The sequence below is a fragment of the Varanus komodoensis genome, unplaced genomic scaffold, assembly GCF_004798865.1.
Source record: "Varanus komodoensis strain SLA01 unplaced genomic scaffold, ASM479886v1 scaffold51, whole genome shotgun sequence".
NCBI lineage: Eukaryota > Metazoa > Chordata > Lepidosauria > Squamata > Varanidae > Varanus > Varanus komodoensis.
Genome location: NW_025336100.1, coordinates 3766472 through 3791416, shown reverse-complemented (window position 1 = coordinate 3791416; position 24945 = coordinate 3766472). Strand labels below are relative to the sequence as shown.

At 41.4% G+C, this 24945-nt stretch overlaps 2 protein-coding genes across 3 annotated transcripts in view; one reads left to right on the top strand and one right to left on the bottom strand.

Moving 5' to 3' along the window:
• The first annotated feature begins 710 nt into the window (after window positions 1-710).
• FABP1 (fatty acid binding protein 1) lies at window positions 711-8544 on the top strand. Its single transcript, XM_044447360.1, has 4 exons — window positions 711-810; window positions 2664-2836; window positions 3843-3935; window positions 5995-8544. The coding sequence occupies exons 1-4, from the start codon at window positions 744-746 to the stop codon at window positions 6043-6045; spliced, it is 384 nt and encodes a 127-aa protein (XP_044303295.1). The 5' UTR covers window positions 711-743; the 3' UTR covers window positions 6046-8544.
• A 148-nt stretch (window positions 8545-8692) lies between these two features.
• Window positions 8693-24945, bottom strand: part of SMYD1 (SET and MYND domain containing 1) — a 34027-nt gene continuing 17774 nt past the window's right edge. The window contains exons 3-10 of one of the 2 annotated variants that reach the window (XM_044447358.1): window positions 22179-22392; window positions 21349-21479; window positions 19420-19458; window positions 14035-14227; window positions 13260-13352; window positions 12010-12173; window positions 10247-10415; window positions 8693-9101 (exon numbers count right to left, since the gene is read on the bottom strand). In XM_044447358.1, coding sequence (XP_044303293.1) covers window positions 8940-9101; window positions 10247-10415; window positions 12010-12173; window positions 13260-13352; window positions 14035-14227; window positions 19420-19458; window positions 21349-21479; window positions 22179-22392 — 1165 coding nt within the window. In that variant the 3' untranslated portion in view covers window positions 8693-8939. The remainder of the gene's footprint in view (window positions 9102-10246; window positions 10416-12009; window positions 12174-13259; window positions 13353-14034; window positions 14228-19419; window positions 19459-21348; window positions 21480-22178; window positions 22393-24945) is intronic. The other variant, XM_044447359.1, reaches the window with a different exon arrangement.

Sequence of the window (24945 nt, the reverse complement as noted above, 5' to 3'; positions counted from 1 at the left end):
TGGACCTGTGGGAACATTTGGGAAGTTGAGAAATGGCTGTGGACGCCTCCATAAAATGCGTAATCAATGGCACACTACTTTCTTTCTACCTGTTGCAGCAAAGCTTCTTTTGCCACATCTTATTCAGCGAAAACTTTTCTTTCATGTCTATTGTATACTGCAGTATCCACTACATTTGCAGTGGAGATATGTTCACAGTGGTAGAAAAAAACCATCTGATTTTATCTTCCTGCCAGTTTAGTTTAAGCCAGTAGAGCTTTTAAAAGCCTATTTCAGAGAAAATCACTTAAAAGAGTCCATCATCAGTATCAATATCAAGGAATTAATTGTAAACCCATGGGAAATAGATGTAGTGTGGATTGCAATACTTAGGTGTATCATCTATTGTACACTGGTAAGCATTTTAACTCTTCTAGTGCCTGTACAGAGCAGAAAACAGATTGAAGCTCAGTATCATTTCATTCCTCCCTGCTTTTTTTAAACAAAAGCTTTTTTATATGTGGTTTCTATCTGCAGTTCACAGCAGCTTTTGTGGAAAAGGGAGATGAAGCTTCTTAACTTTGGAAAGGTTTAAGTGATAAAGCTTATCACTTAGTCACAAGGTTTATGTTTGAGAAAAGCCATAAAAGGGTGAGATCATGTAACCTCTGACCAACTTCCAAGGCAAGAGTTCCTTATAAAAGAAGGTCCATCTTTCCAGGGAAAGCTCTTCTCTTCTGCTGAGCACAAAGAGTATCACCATTATGAGTTTCACTGGAAAGTATGAACTCCAATCCCATGAAAACTTTGTGCCATTCATGAAAGCCATTGGTAAGCATTTCATTTTGCTGCCTGCTCTATCTTGCTGTCATCTTTATTTCACACTTTGTTTAAAAAGGGAGCAAGAAATTTAATGCCAAGGAGGAAAACACAGGATTTTTTATATTTGTCTAAAAAGTCATTCTTGTGGATAGGGTTCTTATCAGATATTATTCTGTTTATATTTATTTTTCCTACTGGGAATAAAGTGCACTGTGGTATGGATTATACATCTTCAAATCTTGAATACAGCATAGCGGCAACAAATCATTTTAAAATCTGTGGGCACATCTAGGTCACATATTGGGAATTAAGCTGAGGTATGTTTATTCAGTTCTAAGCCTATAAGTCTGATGTAGTAGCTAAGGTCATTTTCATCAGTGCTCATACTTCAGTCAAATATAGTGAACCTAACACCTAGATTGTTTAGAACACTTGTTTGTATTGTGGATAAATTGTCCTTTTTCTGTATGAACAACAGTCAGCTATTAATGGCACTAGGAAGGCTCATTTAATATGAAAATATTTCCTGGGAATGAGCTGTGAAGTTTCAACTTGGTTGTGAATATCCTAGGCAGACCTACGCAATTCTCTCAAAGTCGGCCTCACAACTATAGTATGTAGATAATGATAATAATGCTGGCCTTCCTTGCAGGGTTTATGTGTTAGAAGAGATGCAAATATATTGTACATAGGGTAATCTGAATGCTCTAAAGCAAAACATACATGATTTTGTATCTGTGTGTTTTCCAGAATCTGATCTTTATAAGAGTTACTTCCTCTCACTTAGAGCATATTCCTTCTATATACAGTCTAGCTCTACTGGGTACATACAAGAACTGTGAAAGAGCAGATCTGTCTTTCCTCCACATCCTGCCATATACTGAAAGCCAGAGCATCCTGTGCAGATGGAGAGAGCCCAGGCATGGCTCCATTCTAAATGCACAAATCCGCACAGGTGGATGTAAGCAGAATTCAGGCACCCTTTCAGTCTCTGACTTTAGAAATGTATAAGTGCTTGCTTCATACACCATCTTTGGTTGTCCATCTTTGAATTCTCAGCTGCCTCCTGCAACTCCCAGGCAGGAATTTGGTCAGCAAACCCCGTCAAAATAAATGCAAAAGAATAGTAGTGCCCTCATAGCAGCTGACAGTGGATTTTGCATTGAAGAACTTCCCACTGGATTGTTCTCACATGCGGGGCTAGGTATGTTCTGCTCAAACGTAAAACTCACTGTGTCCTCTTGCCAGATTCTGCCAGCTTCTGTGCTCTGGCCCCACACAGGAGGCCATCAACATTCAAGCCAAACCTGGAAACCCTTCTTGTGTTTCAGCCAGTCAGTATATACAGGATGGTTCAACACATTACTTGTGTATCTCACACAGATCTTAATGCAGATATTTAACACAGTTACCCTATGATGTGCACCCACTGACGCACAACAGTTTGAATGGCCAGCATATGTATTTTTGGACTATAATAAGAACATTTCATACGTAGATCTGAAGCACTGTACTTGGAAAAGGCATGTGTGAAGGTCAAAAACTACTGTAACCTTACCAAGAGCAACTGCTTCAATAATCGACACCACCTAACTAATAAATCAATGGTTTTCAGAGTAATTTAAAAGAAGAATCACATTTCTATTCCACTGAAAGCTAGCTACAGGAGCTAGACATTACTACAGATTTTTTTGCCACAATAAATTTTCAATCATCCTTTCTTCATTCTACACAGATCTCTGTCATGGTGCTTCCTTAACTCTGGGTTGCTGTTGCTGCTAAGGTCAATTTTCATTCAGCATTGGTTACAAGTCTTGAATGTCTTCTTTATTCTTTATGGCTGTTGATTTACCTCTGCTCAGGCCTTCCTGATGAGTTGATAGAAAAGGGCAAGGATGCCAAAACCATCTCAGAAATCGTGCAAGAGGGCAAAAAGTTCAAGGTCACTGTGACCACTGGCAGCAAGGTGATGACTAATGAGTTTACAATTGGAGAGGAGGCTGAGCTGGAGACCCCAACAGGAGAGAAGGTTAAGGTAGGGTGCCTCACTTTTATGGCTTCAGTCTCTGAACAAATTATCATCATCATCATCATCATCATCATCATCATCAACCATCCCATTAACTCCAAGTTAGGTTAGCTCTCTCTGGGCAGTGTACAATATAAAACAGAAGAAAAACATTAACATAGTAAACATTTTCCTACAAAGCTAACATTTTAGATACATTTTCAACATAAATCTTTCTTAAATACATTCAATCATAATAAAACAAGTTTTATAAGTGGCTTGAGACATAAATTATGGCACTACGCAAAATAATATACACATACAACATCCACACAGTCCTATCATACTTTCCTTTTTGATTGAAAAGATCTTCCTGAAGTGCCCAGTCTTTTATTTAAACTGATTTAGTTAACTTCTCTGGCCTCTTCAACTTCCTTTTCTGCTGGCCTAAGTTAGTTCTTGGCATTTGCCACTTACTTACTAAACCTGATAAGTCACCCCTGCCATGGCATGTGGAAACACCTTCATTGCCAAGCCCAGTAAAATGATGTCTGTCGCTGCCTAGTTGATGGACGTATTTCTCAATTAAGCCCGAAGTGCCCCATAGTCTCCATGCCAGCTGGGCAACCAAGGAGACATGGCAGGCAGTGCAGGTTCTCTGATGATCTGGTGCGGTGTGGTGACGCAGGACAAGTGCAGTGTGGTGCTGCAGACACCGGTTTCTTCTGAGAACACTCTGATCTAGCCTACAAATGTCCAGGATCTCTTATGAGCCAGGCAGAAACTAATATTCCACAGGAAGGTTTATTGTTGGTGGGAATGGGAACCTATGCTTTGCATGTGCACATCAGAGATACTCACACAATTTCTCAGATTGCCATACTGTAAAATTATCCCAGATTACATAAAAAGTAATACCCTTTGACCAAATCTTGTGTGTGAAAGAAACATGCTGACAAACTATAAAAAATGAATGTGAATATTTGAACAGAGGCCCTAAATAGACTTTTTCTCTCCCCCCCCCCCCCAATAGGCTATTGTTCAAATGGAAGGAGAGAATAAACTGGTTGCCAACCTGAAGAACATCAAGTCAGTCACCGAGTTAAATGGAGACACCATCACAAATGTAAGATCAGCTAGAACAGGAATGTCAGACATAATGAGCCATTGTAGCCTGGCCCACCTCTGCTATTTTCGGGGCTGGGAAATGAGTGTGTGTTCATGTGCTGAATGTTTATGAGTGGATATGTTATCAGCCACAACTATAGGAATGTGTGCTTCCCTTTAGTTTCAATGGAATCAATAGCTCATTTTCAAATTTTAGGGGAATTTATTTATTTAAAACATTTCTATGCCACCCCCATCACAACAAAGCCTCAGGGAGGCTCACAAAAAATACATAAAAACATACATAAATAATAATATAATAATTTAAAAGAAAACAAAACATTTAAAAACCCCCCGTGCATTCTCGGCTAATTTTAACATCCTAATTAATTCAATAATTTAGCAATTAAAATAAGTTTTAAATAAAAAGGTCTTTGCCTGGCGCTGAAAAACAAATAACAACGGTGCCAGGCAGACCTCTCTGGGGAGCGCATTCCATAGATGGGGCGCCACCACAGAGAAATCCCTCCTCCGGGTACTCACCCTCCTAATATCATTCACAGAGGGTTCCCGGAGAAGGGCATCCATTGCTGATCTCAAGAGGTGGGAGGGCATATATGGGCGCAAGCATTCCTTTAGATATCCAGGTCCCAAGCCAGTTCTACTGAAATTTACATATTTCAGTAGAAAAAAACCAAAGTCAGCCATGAGGCAGAGTGAGGCAACTACTTCAGACAGCAGAAGTGGGTAGCTGTTAATGGACCAGCAAAGAAGATGAAATGCATCAGCAAAAAAGAGGGTGGATATTAGCATAACAATAGCATATGTTAGCATATGCAATTAATTTGTTATTTAAATAAAATACAGACCATCTTACATAAAAGACTATAATCAGGTGTTAACTGGATGCTAAATGTTGACAGATAACAGTTCTTAGGGTTCTGTATCTTTAAACTGGAACTGGGCAAGATAATCCTTCAAATAGAGCATTGTCTCTATAAAAAAGGATGCCCAGCCACCAGATTCAGTGTTGAGGGGGTGGTGGGGGGGATGGAAGCAGCTGCCCTGGTCATTCCTCCAAGGTCACCATAACATGGTTAAAAACAGACTGCACAAAAGATTCTTTATCCTTAAAAGCAGCACAAAAGGAGGAGGGTGGTACATTTAACATACAATATACATACTGTCTTTTACAGTAAATATTTATCTCTGACCCTGCTTCAGTTCTTTAGGTTTTGAGGGAAGTAGCTTCAGCCGAAGAGCTTCAGCTGAAGGGGAGGAGGAAGCAAGAGATTGCCACATTGCAATCTGCAGAATATAAACCAAAAAATAGAGTGCATCAGCCCTCTATAAAGTCAAAAGCCCTTAGAGAGAGATCAGGAATTGCTATAAGGCAGTTTGCCATTGCTCTTTAAAGATACCCTTAAAGCTCTACTAAAGCTTTAAAGGTATCTGATTATTGTTAATAACATTTTGCTATCATCACTATCATTATTGATAGCACCATCAACATGCATTACATGTTACTGAATAGGACCTTGTCATCCTAACATGATGTGACAACAGAGGAAGGAGAAAGAGAGGAAGTGGAGGGTAATGGAGAAGAATGTGCATTCAGTTCCATTGCATTCAGGTGTAACAATGCAACAGTAAAATTTGCATGATTTATGTATTCATGTGCCTGCCTTTTTGTAAAATGGGCTGTTAAGGCAGATTACAAAATCAATGCGGCAGTTTTATTTCATCCTATCACATGTTTTCAAATGGTTCCTAAAAATTTATCTTGGGTTCTGCTAAGGTGGGAACAGTGATTTTATCAAGACCACCCACCGAACTTCACAGCTGACCAAAGATGTTAATTTTCATCCAAGATTGTATCAGCATCTAAATCCTGCATTCTAGTCACTGTGTGGTTTTGTTTTTCATGAACATCACACACACACACACACACACACACACACGGTTAGATAATTTCAGTTTGGAATTTATCTTTTCATGTGTAGTCAGATTTGCGGATACTGAATGTCTGAACATGACCATGGACGGTCAAAAATCTTGTTTTTTCTTTTCTTTTCTAGGTACTGAGTGTAGGTGACATTCATTATAAGAGGATCAGTAAGAGGATCTAGACATTTGTATATTTTTACTGTGTAAAAGCAGTACAATAAAGTAAAATTTATACCATTGTCTCCATTGCCATTATCATTGTCACTTAAACTGCTGGTCATGCAGCTCACAGCTATCAAGGAGGATATGAAATGTAAGTTCAAATAAGACAGATGAATCTGCTCACCTTCTCTACATAGATGGACTCTAGATATGTTCTAAGGTCATAGGATCTGCTCAAACCTGTTTCAAAATATTTATTCTCACACACTGGGAGTTCAGCCTACTGGAATGGGGAATCACAGTACAAAGTTGAGAGCTGTTACGCCTATGATCACCTCAGTGGCCTACTAATTTCCATTTTGGATGTCCAGTATGGACATCATAGTGCAGCTGAGTTAATTCCTCAAAAGTATTTGGTCGATCTTTGTGTTGTTATTTGCCACCCTGGGGAAAAAAATTAAAGAACAAGATATATATATCTCTTAAATAAATGTTTGTCCATACAGAGACTATCAAGGCTCATTTGCAGGGCTTTTGCATTTGTGACAAGAACATGAAAGAGAAAAGGGGAACCCTTTTGCTTATCTTACCTTTGGAATCAGAGGAAATCATATGAGGAGGAGCACCAAAAATAACCAAAGTGAGGTTCTGTTGACTGGCAAGTCTAAATGTTATGCATGACATTGTCACGGCCGCACTTTTACACATGTGCACTATGGAAATTTGCCATTTTTAAACTGTCGGCAAGGTGGTGATATGCCAGAGCATACATACACTGTATCTGTTGATAATTTTGCTTCTGATCCTGGTTCTACCTGGTAACAACTGCATGATTAGCTGAAATCCAATAAGCTCAACATTTCCTAACTTGGCAATATAACAGGTAAAGCTTCACCTGACAAATTTGTGCTTGACATACAGTTGCAGACACACATAAGCTACATCACAACACATAAGCAAAACTGAACATTAGTGTTGCAAGTGGTTGCCAAGTTGTCAGCAGTGGATCACTATAGAAAAAATAGAAGTTTGATTCTTTCCCTTTTACCTTTAGTTTGTGGTGGCTTCTGAATACAGATGGAACATCAGATCATGTTGCCCAGATCTATAGAAATAAGAGTTAGAACTGCAAGTGACAGCTCCCAACTTACTTGGTAGTCACAGATTGACTGATGAGTAGCAGGAGGAAGGGGTACCATTGTTCATGGCCATGTACCGCACTGCTTCAATCTTCCAGTGGTTGCTGGCCGGGAATCCCTCTGGGCATGAATTGGCTTAGTGAGAGGTGGGACTCTGGGAGCAAGCCAGAGGAAGAACTTTCTCCCTCTTCTCTGTCATGGGGTTATACACTGCAGCCCAGGTTGCCAGCCAGTAGTCTGAGAAAACTTCTTTACCATTGAAAGGATAGAGCCAATTGCTATGGACAGAGTTTAGTAACCAGTTATCAAATCTGAAAAGGATTTTTACCTGCAAGAGCAACTGGCCTGCAGTGCAGGGCTTTTGACTCCCTTGACACAAGAATAGCAATGTCAGTACATGATGCTAAACCTGCTAATCTCTACTTCACAGGGTTGTGTGGCAAATGCTGTGATGCATTTGTTGATACAAGCACTTGAGGCATTATTTGAAGATGAAACAGAAAAAGTTCCCCACTTCCCATGGTGGGGATCTTTTTAGGAGGTCTGGCAGTGGGAGGCAGAGCCCAGTCCAACTTAGGAGCTGGCAGTCTCTCACACAGCCAGGGAACAGGAAGGGCTTTCCTCATAGTGGGCTGAATACTCCCATCTCCTCCTCCTTCAGGTCAGTGGGAGCAGTCAGCAGATGTACTGCTGATCATTAGATCTTGCCCTATGCCCCCACCAAATCTACTTCATTTTTAATTTGGAGCCAACTATTTAATCCCATTGCTCCCTGGGTGCCTTCCCACTCCTATTCCCTGGACTGCAACTCTGCTCTGCTGGCGCAGTTTCTTTGGGTTCCCTGCCTTTACCACTAAGATCAAATTCCCTCACTCAAGTAAAGTGTGACTCTTGCTAATGTAGAAAAATCAGGAGATGTTGCCAAGTACAAATATCATTTGTATTCTGTTCTCCTCCTAAATTTTCACTATTTGAATGATTGTTGTACATAAATTCTAAACAACCTCTTTGAAAGTGGGCAGCACTCACCAGCTACAGCAGCACATTTGTCATAAGACGTTACTTGATGTTCACTGACAGGTTTCACTAAAGTAGACCTCTAAATTATGACAATAATTTCATATGAAAGATGTATCCCCCCCACCAAAAGCTAACTAAGATGCTAGTTAATAAGCTAATAATAATAATAATAATAATAATAATAATGCTTACTAATTAACTTAGCAAGCTGCCTGGCTGTAGCATACAAGATCTCAGGGACTCTGATCATCAAACACAAGCAGGCAGGCTGCTAAGGATCTCAAGTTCCATGTTTTGAAGAAGGAAGTAAGATGGAATCTGGAAATCTGAAGAAACTACATTTCTAGGAGAGTAGTGGTGTAGCAAACAGCAGTGATCCACAGGCAGGCTTACCATCACCCTCTCTGAATGCTCTCCTGCCACACTAGCCCCAGGTGATGTACAGGCTGGGGCACACTGGGGTTTGCATGTGTATGAAGCCACCTAAATGAAATAAATGTTGCAGTTATCCATTACTATAATAACTTTATTTATTGTGGTTACTGGTGAATAGAAGTTTTGACACTTTATGTGAAATATTTCTAAATCAACATACTGGTCATGTAGGAATATGGTATCCGTCTGGAGCTGTCCCCAGGAGAACCAAATTCCACTTTCTATGGTATGTCACTTTCTTTCTGTTCAGAACCAACAGGGTGATTTTGCACCTATTGCGCGTGTATGGCAAAACATCTCCAACCTAGCAAAGGAGCCCATTATTGTTTCTTCTGGAAGATGCCAGGTGAAATGTTGTCGCTGCTGGGCTCAGGCATGATCTGGATCTGTTGATTCTGCAAAGCTGCCTCTCTCATTTTGTAATACATGAATTCATTCTGCTGGAACATGCGCAACTCCATCTCAGACTGAACACGCATTGCCTGAATGGAAAGAAACCAAGGGGACCCATGAGATATACAATTCCATTCTTCCCAGCTAGGATCCTCTTCTGTTTGTGATCTACAAGGAAGGTCTTCAACTTCAAAGTCCAATTCTAATCACAAATTGCTAACATTTTCACATTATCATCCCACAGGATGTGTATTTTCTGGAGGAAAAAAAAGCAAAGCAGACCCTGCCATTTAGCAGCTATGTTCATTTAATATTGCTTCAGCTAGACATGCAGTAAGGTTAGGAATTAAATAGTCCTATTCCAGGGATGGCCAACTTGCAGTTTTCCAGATGCTTTTGCTTACAGTTCCCACAATCCCTCCCATTAGGTATGCTGACTAGAGTTGATGGGACAAGTACACTGAAATCTCTGGAGGCCCACAGGTAGCCCAGAATGGGATGGTGCAACATGGCGTCCTGCAACAGCAGGGGGCTGGACCCAATGGCCTGCATGGCCCCTTCCAACCCTACTATTCTGTGATTCTATAAGTTGCCCCCCTGTCTTATTCAGTCACCCCGACTTTTAAAATTTCTTTCAATGAAAGCTGAGATGCCACTGCCTATCACTGGTGTATCTACTGATAGAATTCAGTTTGTACACTGAGGACTGCTTTGTTTGATGTTCCTAAAAATAATGCAAACCCCAACATCCCTGGTACACATGTGAAGAAAGCTGCATGGCTGTAGCTCATAGGAAGGAGAGGAAGGGAGTCCCTGTGGATTCTATTCTGCTAGCCAAAATGGTTGCAGGGGGCAGCACTCATCGCCATTTCAAAGGCCACGAGCCAGTGCTGTCCAAAGACATTCCCATGGTCATGTGCCAGCATGACATCACAGGGTGCAGTTTCCTCCCCACCAAGGGACAAGGCAGCAGGAACCCCCACCTCCCATGGCTCCGAATTGCGGACCTTTTGATCGGCAGCCCAATGGCACAGTGAGGTAAACCGCTAACCGGCTCCCACCACATCCCCATGCAGATAGACATGATCTATGAATGATTTGCCTCACAGAGCAGTAACTAAGCAGATCCAGTTTCAAGATTTTTCAGCACCATTATCTCTTCACATGAATAATCAGTAAATGTTGCAAAACAAAGCCTGGGCTGGAACGTCACACTAGCACTATAGCCACCTACCTCCAAATCTTTGGTAATGGGATGGGTGGAACCATGCGTAACCAGAAGAATTGCATAGGCTTTGCAAATCATCGCATGCCCCATTTCAATGAGGCCAGCATGCCAGTGTGTCACTCCTGCTCTCATGAGAGCCATCCCAAGCTGTGCATTGTTTGGGTGGTAAAGTTTCCTGAGGAAGAAACAAGTTTACACTTGCAATTCAACATTTGCACGCTCTATATGCATTGCTTCATCAATTTTGGGAAGAATTGGGTCTAAGAAAGAAGATAAGGTTCCACCCTTTTCTCCACCCATGAACGTAAGAACATATGAGCCATGCTGGATCAGACCAAATGTCTGTCGAGGGCAGCATTACGTTCGCACAGAAGCCAATCAGCTGCCCACAGGATCCACAAGCAGCATATGAGTGCAGGCCCTGCAGACCAAGTTCCCCATACAGCCTCTGATACTGGAAGGAAAGGCGTAATGATCCATTGCCCTTCCCACTCACTATTGATGGCACTGCTGTGAGAAGGGCTCCCTTGGATTTAGCTTCACCTAAGCTCAGCAGAATGGAAACATGTATGTAAGTATGCATGTGCGCAATATATCTATGTCCCGCCTTTCATCAGAAGCACAAGTTGGCATTCATGGGGTTCCTAGGTGGTCTCTCTTCTCAGTTCCGATCGGACCAACTTAGCTTCAGCAAACAGGTTGCATCATATCTTGCCTTTGGACCAGGGATTCAGAGTGTAAGCAAGCAGCCCTATGGTATCCCCAGGAAAAAATGAAAAGGTGGAAAATGTTCTAGGAACAGGCTATATGACTCTTGGCACAGAAGAAGCATATTAGGAAGTAGTGTTGCTTGAATTTGGCCATTTGCTTCCTAGGGCCTTCTAGGAATTGGGCTTCTATGACAGGAACCGGAGTCTATTCCTGGGCATTTTCCCCTTCATTTTTCCTCCCTGCGTCCTCCCACAGAGTGTGAAATGTTAGGATCCTTCAGCATAAGTATGTATCAGAGCAGGGAGAGGAGCTAGGAACCAGGATTCCTGGATGACTAGGTGATCTGAGAACTGAAGTTCTGGGAGGAGTGTTTATCTGATCAAAGCTGTTTCCAGGCCTCTGTAATCTTCTTAGGAAGGAGGTGGATCTGAATGACCCTTGGGCTGGAGCATGTTGTATATTTCTGCTCGGGACCATGCCCTGGGCAAATGGGGCAGAGGCTCTGACTGGGGTGAAGCAGAGGTGCTCAAAGCATGGAGTCTGGAGAGGTAGGGCTTGTGGAGCAACCCTTACAGTGACTTGCCAATAACATTTCATGGGCCCTTTTAGCTATATGAAGTTGTTCATGTGCACAAATGGGCAGTTCCCAGCATTCCAGCACACCCCAACATGTTCCTCTATGAACAAAAAGGGAATTAGGAAACAGAGGTATTTGTGGACAGGCGTGATCCTCAGCAGTGGCTCTGATCAATTTGGATGGGCTTACGTAAGCAGGCTTCAGTCTGTGAGGTGGCTGAAGGGAGAAGGAACTCTTCCTTCTGGCACAGATTTCAAAGTCACCAGAGGCATGAGACAGCAATAGTTCCTGCACTGGAAGTGGCCCTGAGTACAGCCTATTACTTTCTTTTGTATAAATTAAAGCTGCTCTCTCTCTCTCTCTTGCTCTCTCTTCCCCCTCTCCCAGTCTCTGTGCCTGCCTTGGTAGTGTATTTGCATAGAATTTACCAGGTATATTAATTGTATTACAGAAAAGAAAAGTGGGAAGTTTTGTTACATACACATAACCATCCACCGTCTGTTTTGAGTAGCCAGCTGCCTCATCAAAGAGCTGGAGGTAAGAGAGAACTTCTGACAAGATGCTGAGGATCCGTAGCAGGTAAATATTTGTGTCTCCCAACAATGGTTCCTGCTTCACCAGACACTCTCGACACAGCTTTACAACCTATTCAAACACAGGCAGAAAAATCAACAGAGAATGGAACATAGCAAGAGTGTCTATCTCTGCAATGCAGACCTGTAATAACATAGAAAGTTGCAGGGGAGTTGGGACACATAGATGACCTTTGAGTAACTGCTTACATTATATTTGTACATGAAAAAATGACCAGTCTTTCCCATTCTGACACCTTCCAGATATAGTGGACTAGAACCTTCATAATCCCTAGCCAGCATGCTAACTGACTGAAGATAAGGGAAACTATGTAATCAGAGCACAGCTAGAGGTAACCAGGTTGGGGAAGGCAGTGCTAGATGAATCCTACATCTTTGTCTTCTGAAAGCCATTTATACATCTTGATATATTCCTTTCCTGCTCCTTAAACTTAGCTAATTACCAGAATGTTTGGAAGGGCCATCATCAGAATTAATTTCTCCATTGGCTGGTACTAAAGGTACAAGTGTAAGTATCTGCAGGTATTGACTAGCTATGTGTCTCAAATACAAATGTCATCCTCAAAAGTGCCGCTTCAGGGGCTTGAGAAGGAAGAGGCTTTCCCATGTAATATCACCTGTCTGGGTAACGCTTTGCCTGTCATGGTGCCAGTCCAGTGTGACTAACACATATACTGATTCTTGGTCCAGTATCATTCTGTTGCTTGCTAATGACAGCCAGCTCTATTGCCACTCTACAGCTAAATCAGTTTTATTTAATAAACTGCTGAGCTCAAGCCAGACAAGACAGAGTACTGTTAGTTGGAGTTCTCGTAATGATGCAGGTACAATTAAACCTGTTCTGTGATGGGGCTGCTCCTGCTCCAGAGTCAGGTACAAAGTCTGAGGGACTGCCCAGATACAGACTTGTCATCAGAGCACTACAGAGCCTTTCATATATATGCTACCTTTGCTTCCCCCAGATGGTGAGAACCATCTTTCAAGTGGGCAGATGGGAGCATGTGAACATACAGAGCTTACGGAAATGCTTTTTTTTTTTTAAGTGGCTATTTCAACATGTCTCCCATGTCCCCTAATGCTTTCCCCCCCTGAAGCCATTAGGAAGCAGGAATAAACAACTACACCATCTGTGACTTACTTCATGGTACAACCCATTTGAACGAGCTGCCTCAATTTTTTCCATGGTGTCCTTAGACAACTGGATTATGCCTTTTATCGCTTCCTTGGATGGCTGCAAGAAACAAGGACAAACAACAGGTATGAGCTTCTATTTCTTTACCACCAGACTCTCCAGAAAGTATCCACTTGGCAAACCCACATACCCTCTTATTAGCAAAACAACAAGAAAACATAACATTAGTGATATTAGCTACACTCCTCATTCTATGCAGCAATCTTCCCCAACCCTGACCCCTTCTAGATGTGCTGGACTACAACTCCTACCATACCTAGCTAGTATGGGAAATGGGAAACCAATTATCAGAGCTGCATCAGGGGTTCCTCAATGGAATGATAAGCCATCTTTTTGTAAGTTGTCCTTCTTTTTGTAAGCTGTCCTGAGACATCAAAGTGGTGGATGGGGTATAAAAGTTTTAAATAAAATAAATAAATAAATAAATAAATAATGGTGAGCAAGCTTCCCCACAAACAGTTTGTTTGACTGTATTTTCTGCAATGTACAGAGGTTTCTCAACAAGCAAATTGATGCAGAAAGGGTTCGGTAAAGGTAGAAACTGAAAACCACAGTTCTGGACATAGGTAATCAGTGAGGGCAGCAAGCGCTCAGAAAACTAGTAGAGTTCATTTTGGCATTTTCTTGTTGAATTCTTGATTGAAACTGGATGTGTACTGCTGAGATTCATATTTGGAAATGACCTGGAATCAACATCTTGCCTTCACTGTCAGCTACATACCTTTGCATTCCCTTCTTTCACAGCCAACATCAGGTCATCTTTGATTCCTTTCTGACAGTACTCACAGGTACAATCAAAATAATACTGCTTTTTCAATAGCAGCTTCCTGTCTTCACTGATGTTAAGGAAGTCTATGTAGGACACAGTCAGCTCCTCTCCTACAGAGATCTTACCCAAAGCACGCAGCTCTATCCTAGGAACATAGAAGGCATTTGTTTCAGCTTAGTTTTAAGATTTACACAGTTTGCACCTTTTGGACCAAGTACAGATTCTGATGCAATCTGCAATCTAAGTTCATACACTTCTGAGCTTGCAATGTGATTCGTGGACCGAAAAACAACAATTCGACAGCATGCATATATTTCAGAAATGTGCAGGGAAAATGCATACTTTTGAAAAATGCACACACTTCAGTCAATGGGAGTAGAATGCGTACATTTCAAAGATGGACACAATTGTTGTGTAGATTTGGAAAAACAGAAAAATATGCATGAATATTCATGCAAAAATAAAGAACACAAAGCACACGATCTGATATGGACTCCAGTCCAAACAAATCTTGGTGGAATTCAGAGAGCTTTAATGAGTTGAAGTTTTCCTGATTTGTACATCCCTATTGAATCCTGGTCTCAAACAAGGAAAGAGGGAAGATAAGATAAACAAAACTGACTACCTTATGGGATTCCAGTGACAAATGCATTAGGAATAACTCCACTAAAGTTGTGCTTGATTTTGGAGAAGAGAAGCCCAAGACAGAAGCAAGCCCTCTCTCTGATTAAGGGATGGGGCATTCAAGATTTTAGAACCAGGTAGGGCAGCCTCATTCAACATGATATCCCCAGAAGTATAGGATGGCAACTATCATACTTCCGTCCCAGGGTACTCCCTAAAATGCTATGTAGTTGAAGGACAGTTTTGTGCACAAACTTGCATAGGATTGTACTACTAAAGATCTAGCTCCTTCATAGGAAATACATATAGTCCAATACTGTGCAATCATTGCACAAAACCAAAATTCTGCTTCAGGATAAACCAACTTTTGCTGCATTTGACAACCTGTTTAAATTTATGCAAATATAATAATGCTCTAAGTTTGCTCTTATTTTGCATTACACACATACAGATATCTATCATATTACATGTAAGTAAGAATGCATTTTGAAGGACAGAGAAAGCATTTCAGAAGATTTCAGTTTCAATCATATAACTGGGTTGCTGCAAAATCCTATGGGTACCACCACCGAGAAAGTCTTCTATTCTGTGGTCATTTTGTTTGGGAAACTTAGATTTGGGAATTCCTCAACTTGACAGAATGAAGTCAAATAAACCCAGTTACAAATGTTTGAATGTGAAAATTTTCAGCGGCAGTGCTTCCACAAGTGTTGTATACAAGTGCATTAAAAACAAGGCTTTATATTTAGATTAGCTGCTTTTCTTTGAAAAACTCCAAGCAGTTTACATGAAACTCCCATATCAACGCCAGTCAGATCCACACTAGTTTCATTTCAACAACTTCAGCCCTGAACGATTATTGATCAGGTGACCAACAGTGCACATCTTTCTGGACAGACCCATGTACAGAAACAAGATAACACACACCTGCCAGAGCACTCAAGTTCAACCACAATAGATAATTATTTTAAAGGACATTTCTCCACATGCCACATAAACCTTATCAAAATAAAACACGCACACACATATTTAAAGGGACAATACATATCATGGTTTCAAGCAGCTTTTAGTCATGCCATACTGTCTGTTAAGCAGCATTTTAGAGAACCAGCAGGATTAATGGGTGGGACTTTCCTTGGCCTGTGCCAGAGATATACAAACAATCCTCTGCTTCCCTTGAAGGTATCTGGGTCTTGAGAACATTTCTAGCGAAGACTAAAACAAATCCTGAAAGACGTTGCAAGCATTTGCTAGGTATATTTGAAAAGCCAAAGCCCTCCTCTGCCAGTAGACTTCCACCCACCTATTTTGCAATCAGAAACGCTTTGCAATTGCAGAGATGAAACTAGCTGTAGGAAGGTTCAGTTGTAGTCTCCCTCAGATAAACTGGCTGGCCAGCCAGTCCAGCTGACTCCACAGCTGGGAAGAGCATTTCTGAGCACATAATTTCAATCTGTAGGCTGATTGGCCTGCCTGCAACACAGTGAGTGCCCCATCAATTCCCAGCCCTCTCATTCCTGGTCTGTATCACCTGGGGCTGCAGATACTTGACTCTGCTGACTGTATCTACTGTCCCTCAATTAATCCCCTGGTATTTAGTCACTGGAAAGTTGAATTCAGGATTCTGTCCCTATTTCTGCTCCCCCCCCCCCCCCGCCCCCAGCTTTTGCTTCTCCGCTGTCCTTAGCAATCGTGAGTGTTTCTTCAGCCATTCATTTACACCTTCCTTTCCGTTCCCACAGGTATTGTATTTAATATAGTTTCTGTTTTCACAGTTCTTCTGGTTCATGGTCAACTGAATTCAGTAATGTGAATTTGTTCTTTATATGGACTTTAAATTCCTCAGGAATATGTAAGTTTTATTTTGATTCTATACATCTTTTAGTGATCTTTTTCAGCCTTTAGTCTGATTTATGATACTAAGAGTTCAAGGTCATAACTGTACCCTGCTCCTGGTCTTGTCTTGTCAGGAAAATTATGGATTCTCCATCTTTTACTTCCAATTATTTAGTTTATTTGTTGTCTATATTGGCTATTTGGTGATGTCCATGTGTACAGTTCTCTGATTGGTTGTCCGAAGTATGCTAAACAGATTTGTTCTCCATTTTAGTTTACTTACACCAAGTTCTGTAATGTTTAACCTTTTAATTGCTTGCTTTACAGTTTCCAGTTTGCCTTGATTCATACTTTCCACATTCCAAGTTCCAAATGTATGTGCTATGCAGCACTGGACTTTCCTTTCAATTTTGTGCACATCAGCCCCTGGACTTCCTTTGTTTTGACCTAGTTGCATCATTAGCAACTGTGCTACTTGTATTTGTCCTTTGCTCTTCCCAGTAGCTCACCGAGTTGCTTCTGACCTGGAAGTCTCATCCTCTGGCACTAGCTCTTGTTACATTTTTGGATTGTATCATCATAGCATTTAAAAGGTAAGAAAATTCAGAAGTAGTTTACCAAAGCATTTTTCTGTGCGGTAATGACCAGAATTATCTTGAGTGTCACTGCTATTGTCTTTGAAAAATCCCCTGCCAGTGTTGCCTTCGCTAACCACTGCTGTCCAGTAACTGCCCTTCAGAAGTCCCTCTGCCCCCACCGCCATTAGAGATAGGCTTTCTCTTCTGCTGACTGTTACTTCTGAAGGTGAATGCATCTTAGTCTAGTGTCTCAGATTTGACCATTCTGTCCTGAGTGACTGTATCAGACCAGCCTAGCAAGAGAAACTGGCCTCCATTGCTTGCAGCTTCTCTGATACTTTAAAACCTCTTCAGCACATTAAGGTGTGCATCTAGGAGAGGTGGTCTCTCAGGTACATTCTGCAATGTGGGGATGGTAACAATACAGACCTACTTTACAGGTGTCCTGTAAGGATTACTGAAAAATGTATTGGATGTGCTTTGAGCATTCTGCAACCATATTTTCAAAATAAAAGCCAGAAATAAGTGATAAAGAATGATAAGATGTATAACTTAGGGTACAGCCAAGGGGAGTGAAGAATAATTGGTTTGTACATTCCGTAAGCTCACTCCCCACATTATTGTCCTATGCCTCTCTTCCCAGGGCTCAGCCAAAGGGAGACTGGATCTGCAACTTGGAAGCAGAACTTGACTGCACATCACATTTATTAGGTAGTGACATTGATGTCTTGATCCTTTCTTGACACACAACACAACTTCTAAACATACAGGCACACTGTGCTCAAATTATTTTATTTTATTTTATTTTTGAAGGGAACAGACCAACTGAAGCATGAGAAGAGGATCAAAATGAAAAAAACAAAAAACAAAAAAACACCAACTCGTCAGCCTTCACAGCAGAAGCAAATATATCTGCCACTTTCAGCATAAAGGCAGGCGGGAGCCAGGTCCCCACAGGGTAGTAGGAAATACCTACTTTTAGGTTCATCTATATTCACCCTGTTTCTTACACAGAATGCATGTCAGAGGAATACAAAATGAACACCCATTTTAACGGGACAATAATCCTAAATTTATATCTCCCATTGAAATGAGTGGAACCTAACATTTATTGTGTTATAAGTTAATATGTAATATGTAAAATATTTAAAATATGTAATATGTAAAATTAATATTGATAGTTACAGGCAGGTAGCTAACTTTGGATGTATTGTTCCCATGGAATCTACACTTGTCTGTCCCTTTTGATGTAAGGGGATGCATCAAAAAAAGCTGATCTTTACTTGCCAGCCATCAAATCACCACAGGTTCCACCAAGGGGCCTGAAACTAGTTAAAAAACCATCTGGCATTATACTGCTCAAATACATCACCTTTAGCTTTTGTAGTTTTAATCAATGCTGTTAAAATATTTGGTGTATCATTTTAATCAGTGCCAACATGTTTGCCATTTTTATTCATTTTATTCAGTACAACCAAAATCAGAGGATGCAGTATGTATCAAGCAATCAAATCTACTAATGATATAAAAGTTTTATTGGATTTACTTGGGTTGCAACTACCACCATGATAGATTCCCATGCTGCTAGAAGGATAGGACAGGGGAAAAAGGCAGAACAGGCAAGAAATGTGGTCAGGTTTGTCAGAGAAGGGGATGATGGACATAATTAATATTATCATTTTTAAAAGAGGTAATAAACAGTGGTGCCACTAGGTAATTTTGGACCCTGCACATAATGATCTTATGAGGGTCACTTTCTATGGCTTTCTATGGTATTTTATTTCAATTGTGACACACACAACTACGATTTCTCTTCTATGCTCATAGCTGCTGTTCTGTGCTTTACAATAAGCATCCATGATATGTTAGAACAACAGTACTGTTGATTTAAAAAAAAAAACTCTTGAGCATGTGCAGTTTTTGCATTTTGAATTCATAACACCATTATGACTGCTGGAAGAAAATGAGGTTTGACTTTGCTGCCCTGATGCTCTTGTCACCTGCTTCTCTCTGGGTGGCAACTTGCCCCCTCCCCTCATGCCAGGCTGCAGGGCCCCAGCCTTTGGCCTCGAGGGCCAGTCCTAGCTGCACCACTGGTTATGCACTGCAAAATGCAGGGGCTACAAAATGAAGGTTTGGGTTTGGGGAGTCTGTGTGTGGAGGAGAGAGAAACAGTGAAGCAAGGCACTAAGAGGGTTCTTTAAAGGTTGCTTGTTATGGTCTGTGGGACTTGGGTGTCAATGCAGGATGAGAGGGATAGCAGCTGGATGGGAGGATTATGTTCTTGAGACCAACCCACCTCATCTGAGTGTGGAACAATGATCTTACAGCCTCATGACTGAAAGAAAAAACAGACATCTGCAGTTTTACAGAGGTACAAGCAAAAGAATTCCATACATTTAGTCTGTCAAATGCTAGCACTCTGCTTTTAAAGCAACATGCCCAACTGTCAGCCGCCATGGAGGATGCACATCAAATTGCACACTGGAGTTCTAAGACGGAACACTCTCCTGTGACTGCACAGCTTACAAGGCTTTTGGCAGGAGGTAGACGTGCCCCTCTCTTTAAGCAGACACTAGAGACTCGGATTCTACCATACACTTCATTGTTTTCCTTACTGACCCTTTATATGTCCTTTTATCTGTTGTTCTATGAGGAAATCCAAGTTTTTGCAACACCCAAAGCAAGTTCCAACAGTAGACGAGGCCAGTCTGGGTCCAGCTTTTATTGCCCCTGCTCTACACAAGTAGCTGTCCTAGTTAGCATCTGCATCAAGAGACACAATCTGCAGGTTCAGTAGGCCTGAATGAGCATCTTGGTGCAGATGTGCCCTCGCTGTGTAAGTGATCTACTTGGGTCCAAGGATTCCACCATGAGCTCCACATACAGTTCTCTGTGTAACTTTCTTACAGGCAGCTATGATTGAGTATTCTCCCATCACCCTAAGAGCAGATCTTCTTGATTTCAGATTCTCTTACTGAGGAAAGAAGGGCAGCAAATCCTGGGAAAGGCCACTCCTCCAGTCCAGGACTCAGCAGACAGTCTCCATGCTTAACATAGAGAGGGATGGGCATCTCTGGGCAACCCCACTTTATAAGACAGACTGGCGGACTGAATTACTTGGAAAAAGGAGAGAGTAGTGCTAGGACCAAGGAAGCTCCAGCACCAGTAACAGCAGAATCTCAAAATAAAACTGAGAAATAATTTAAATGTAATATTAATATGATGTAAAACTGTAATAGTAAAACTTCCTTCATTGACACAGGAGTAAAGCTTTCCTATTAAGGTATCTCTGAAAATAGGGGGTCTATGGGGGAGCTGAGGACCTAACTAAGGGTTGCATAAAAATGTGTCTCTCGACATTGCGATAAGCCACAGTGCATTAGTTGTTGCCTGGGCAACTGATCATGTGTTTGACAGATGTCTCATAAATATCCCATGAGACTGTGGCATGAGCCACCTCCTTACCATGACCCCTTTCGCACCTGCCTGACTTCCTCCCCCATTAACACCCTGCTCAAAGATTATGACAGCCAGAGACAACCCCTTCAAAATGCAGGTAAGCTATTTCATTTGTTTATGTTTGCACCCACAATGTGCACAAATATTCTTGTACTTTTTAAAGCCATATTTCTGCAACCCTGGAGATGTACAGCTCCATGAATGGGAAATGCAAAAACTCGGCTGGGCACTGTTCTGCTCTCAAAGTACACTTCTCCTAACCCTGAATATTGACTCTGAAAGGCTCTAAGCAGGGTTCTCCTTTCCTTTGCTTTCTCTGGATAGCTGTCAAAAGGCAAGCTGTCAAGGGAAAGCAAAACCATAAGTGATCTTTGTTTACAAAGAGGAGCTTTGTACATAGATTTCCTCCTTGCAGCAAGATCCTTATCTTTTCCCCTTTTTACCATGATTGTCCTCAGTGTCCTGTACCTTTTTCACTTTTACTTGGGACTCCAGCTACTCGGGAAAGTTCAAAAGTATATCCCACCCTATTTTGTGGGAAAAGGAGTTTTGACAATTAGCTGTTAAAATTCAGGCTCTGTTTTAAAATGGGGTTTCAACAGGACATTGGGTGGTTTGTGGCAAGGACATATACAGCTCTATGCCTTCAACCTAAATATTTTCTGAAATTGTAATTGTATGCAGCTCTTAAACAATAATCAGCAATCTTTCTTGTCAGGGTGACAACCATACCCTATAAAATCATTGCAGAGAAAGAAATACTTACTTGCCATTGTTAAAGATGACGGTACAGTTGGGCCAACAGTCATGATTTACGAGGCAGAGGTTGGGAAAAATGCCTACACCAACTGCTTGCAAGCCCCGCTGGTCACTCAGAGTAAAACCATTGCAGTTTATCTGCTCCCACAAAATATAAAGAGTACAACAGATTAGGGGAAATGAGATTTTGTAGATTAGGGGCAACCAGTGTCTGTATTATCTGGAGTGGCTTTATTTCCCAGACACAGTTGGGAAATAGGGGACAGAAGTATACTTTGGTACACAAACTAATCCACTCCATATGTCAAGAATTTCATAGAAACATAGAAACAGAGCGAGTCAGAAGGGGTCTCCTGGGCCATCTAGTCTGACCCCTGACTCCAGCTGGCTCCACTCACGACATGCCCACCATGTGCATGTCTAGAGGGCACAGCGGACCAAATCTTGATATACAAAACCCAAGGAACACAAAAATGAACTCCCTCATGCACACATGTACTCATATTCACACCACTTTGGAAATAATTTAAAGTGGGGGCAGTCTTTTTCCACACCTTAATTCTGCTAGAAATGCTGCATGGCAGCTAATAGTGATTTGTGGACATAATTTGGCTTTTAAGTCTCTGTTTTCTGAATATGTGTAACTAGTTACAAATATTCCTGAATATAAAGCAGGGCTAGCCAGCCCATGGCTTGAAAACTGCCTTCTCCCACCCCCACACGCCAAGATGAGGTTTCCAGTATGTGAGCCAATGAAGTGGGTTACAAGGGTTCCTCTGCCCCTAAGAAATAGCTTTTCCTTTATTCTCCAAGGCCTGTGTAACTATGTAAACATACCACACCCAATATGTGAGAGATGTATTGCATGCCAAACTGCTTGCTCTCAGGTGGCCAAAACTCCAAGAAACTCTCCAGGTCAATCCTCAGCTCCTTCTCCTCCTCCTCTCCAAAATGTTCCACGTGGTTCTGTAGATTGTCAATGGAGACCAAAGAGCCCTCTGTCAGACCACTTCCTTCTTTCTCTATTCTCCACATGATTCGGGCAGCCAGCCTAGTAAACCAAGAATACCAGTTAATGAGAATCAGTCACAAAACCTGGTAACCTTTCTCATGAATGAGCAAGCAATGTTCTTTGCGGAATTACAAGTGTGGAAAGTTTAAATACTAGTTTGATCAACTACTGCATCTGTTGATGGATAGAAACAACTTTTTAACTGATATTTTTTTTAATGGCATGGCTGCAAGTTGAGGGCACACTTTTTATTTTGTGATGCCATTGTGATACTCAAGACATCCCCTAAACCTTTCCTTCAGGAATGGGAATGTGGTGGGTCCGGCCGCTTGGTGAGGAGACTTGGAACCATCATGTCATGTAGCACCCAAAAGAGGTTCTTCTTTTTTCTTTCCCAAGACAGGGGCAGAGAGAGAAAAAGCTTCCGAAGATGCCAAAGGTTGTGAGCCACAATGCAGGCAAGGACTGAGGACCTTCCCCTTCTCAGCTCTAGAGGTGGGGAACCTTGAGGCTAAGCAGGGCTGGCAATCACTGATTCTGCAACCTGATTCTGCAGCTAGAGAGTTAGGAAGGCTCTGATCACTTATCATGTTCACCATGGCAAGCATGGCAATGCAGTTGTTGAATACTAGTTACTCTAATGGGGAGTAAAACAAGAAGGAAATATTAAAGATGAACTTCTGGCAATACATGATGATTTACATTGTAATATAGAAAGTTATCCTATACTTCCCTCTATATCTCAATCTGGCACTTAACAGATATTTGGTAGCACAAAATGTATTAAATTAAAAGATGACTATCTAATCAACTTCCAAGAGACTTGTTTCCAAAATATGGTCAACAAGATGCTTCCAGTAGTTCAGAAGCAGATCATCAAGGCCTTCCCTTATGATGGGCCTCTGAAAGTAGTGTTTCCATGTAGTTACTCTACGTGTTCAGAACTGATCTGCCCTACCTCCCAAACTAATCCTTTCCCCCTTCCCAGCAGATCAAGAGAAGGGGCTTCTAACAACAGTCTTGTATTATATCAGACCAGCTAGGACTGGCTTTGTTTGATAAAAGAGGCTAGTGTCAAGGTCCTTAGCAAAACAAGCCAACAAACAGCCATCAAGTTGCTGCTTATGGGCAAAGGGCTACTTAATTGGCTAGCTCTCTTAATCTGACAGCAAATGACAGAACTGGCTAAATTATATCCCTCCCAATCAGGCTCTCATTGTTCCAGTGTCTTGCCCCAAACCAGAGCTGATCTGGTTCTCACCAGCTACCTGGCCTATCTATAAGTTTTCTTGTCATGTCATTTCAGGTAAGAATTCCAATCCTGCCTCTTCTCTCAGGTCAGATTCAAAGGTCTGATGTATCCAACTTGGACAGGTGGTAGGATGTAGAGACGCCATGCTGGGGTTCATGGGACAACCTAGCTGCAGAAGCAAGCACTTACTTGCAGTTACTGAACGGTCTGAGAGGCCTGGAGAGATCTATTGCAAGACTAAAGAGGACCCAGGGTGGAACTCTCAGAAGATACACACTTGGTGTTCACCTCTTGGATCTGAGAATGCACTGGTAGGTGCCCCCACTAACAAAGCAGTTTCTTTTTGATTTATTGTGTGGGAGTGAAATCAGGTTTTTTTCCCCCTGCAAATAGAAAGCAGAACTGTAACTGGCAAACTTCCAGAAGGATCAGTTCTCTAGCTGGAAGCATACTTTCCATTGCAACTCATAGTACCTTTCTGTCTCATGTATCACAATGTGGTATTTTTACCCAGATCCTATAAATAGTATGCATGATAAGTAAAGTGGTTAAACCTGGCAAAGAGCAAATGGCAATTCCAGACTAGAACTTAAGCTATCCTCCTGTGATTTTTTTGCTCTAACAGATTATTAACTTGCTCAGGTAGCTTTTGAAATATCTACTTAAACATCAGAGGAATCTCCTTAAAATAATCTCATATTTAAGAAATTTCTGAGTTTCTTCTTTTCTTACCAAGGAGCTGTGTGTTTCATCTAAGGATGGAGACTGCTCCAAACTGGATGTTGTTTTTTTTTAATGGTGGACCAATCATTGTTTACCTGTGTCTTCATCCCAGTAATCCTTGGGACCATCCTAGATATAGCCTGGAATCATTGTTGTTCCCAGCAGAGCCTTATTTAAATAGCCATCATAAGACTGTAACTAAAAGTAGACTTTATAGCTTTAACAGCAGCCACTTTTTTCCTCCCTGCTCCCTCTTTGCCTTGTTTACAAGCCTTCTTGAAAGCATACACACTATTTTATGACCTTTGGGTTAGTCCACTAAAGGGCTATCTTGATATGGATTTTGAATTTTTAAATACTAACTTATTGTGGTGGACAATGGAAAATGTCCCTTGCTTCTTTTTTACTTAGGCCACTAGCCTCTTGGTTGTGAATTTTTTATCACTTAGCAAAATTTAAATTTATTTATTTAAAATTTTCATATGCTGTCCCAGTACTAAAAATCTCTGGATGGCTTACAAAATACAAATCCACTGAACCATCATAATGGCTAACTTGCTATCTCAGGCATTTATATCTTGCTACTTTTATCTGAAGGGCACTTAGTGGAGCCTATA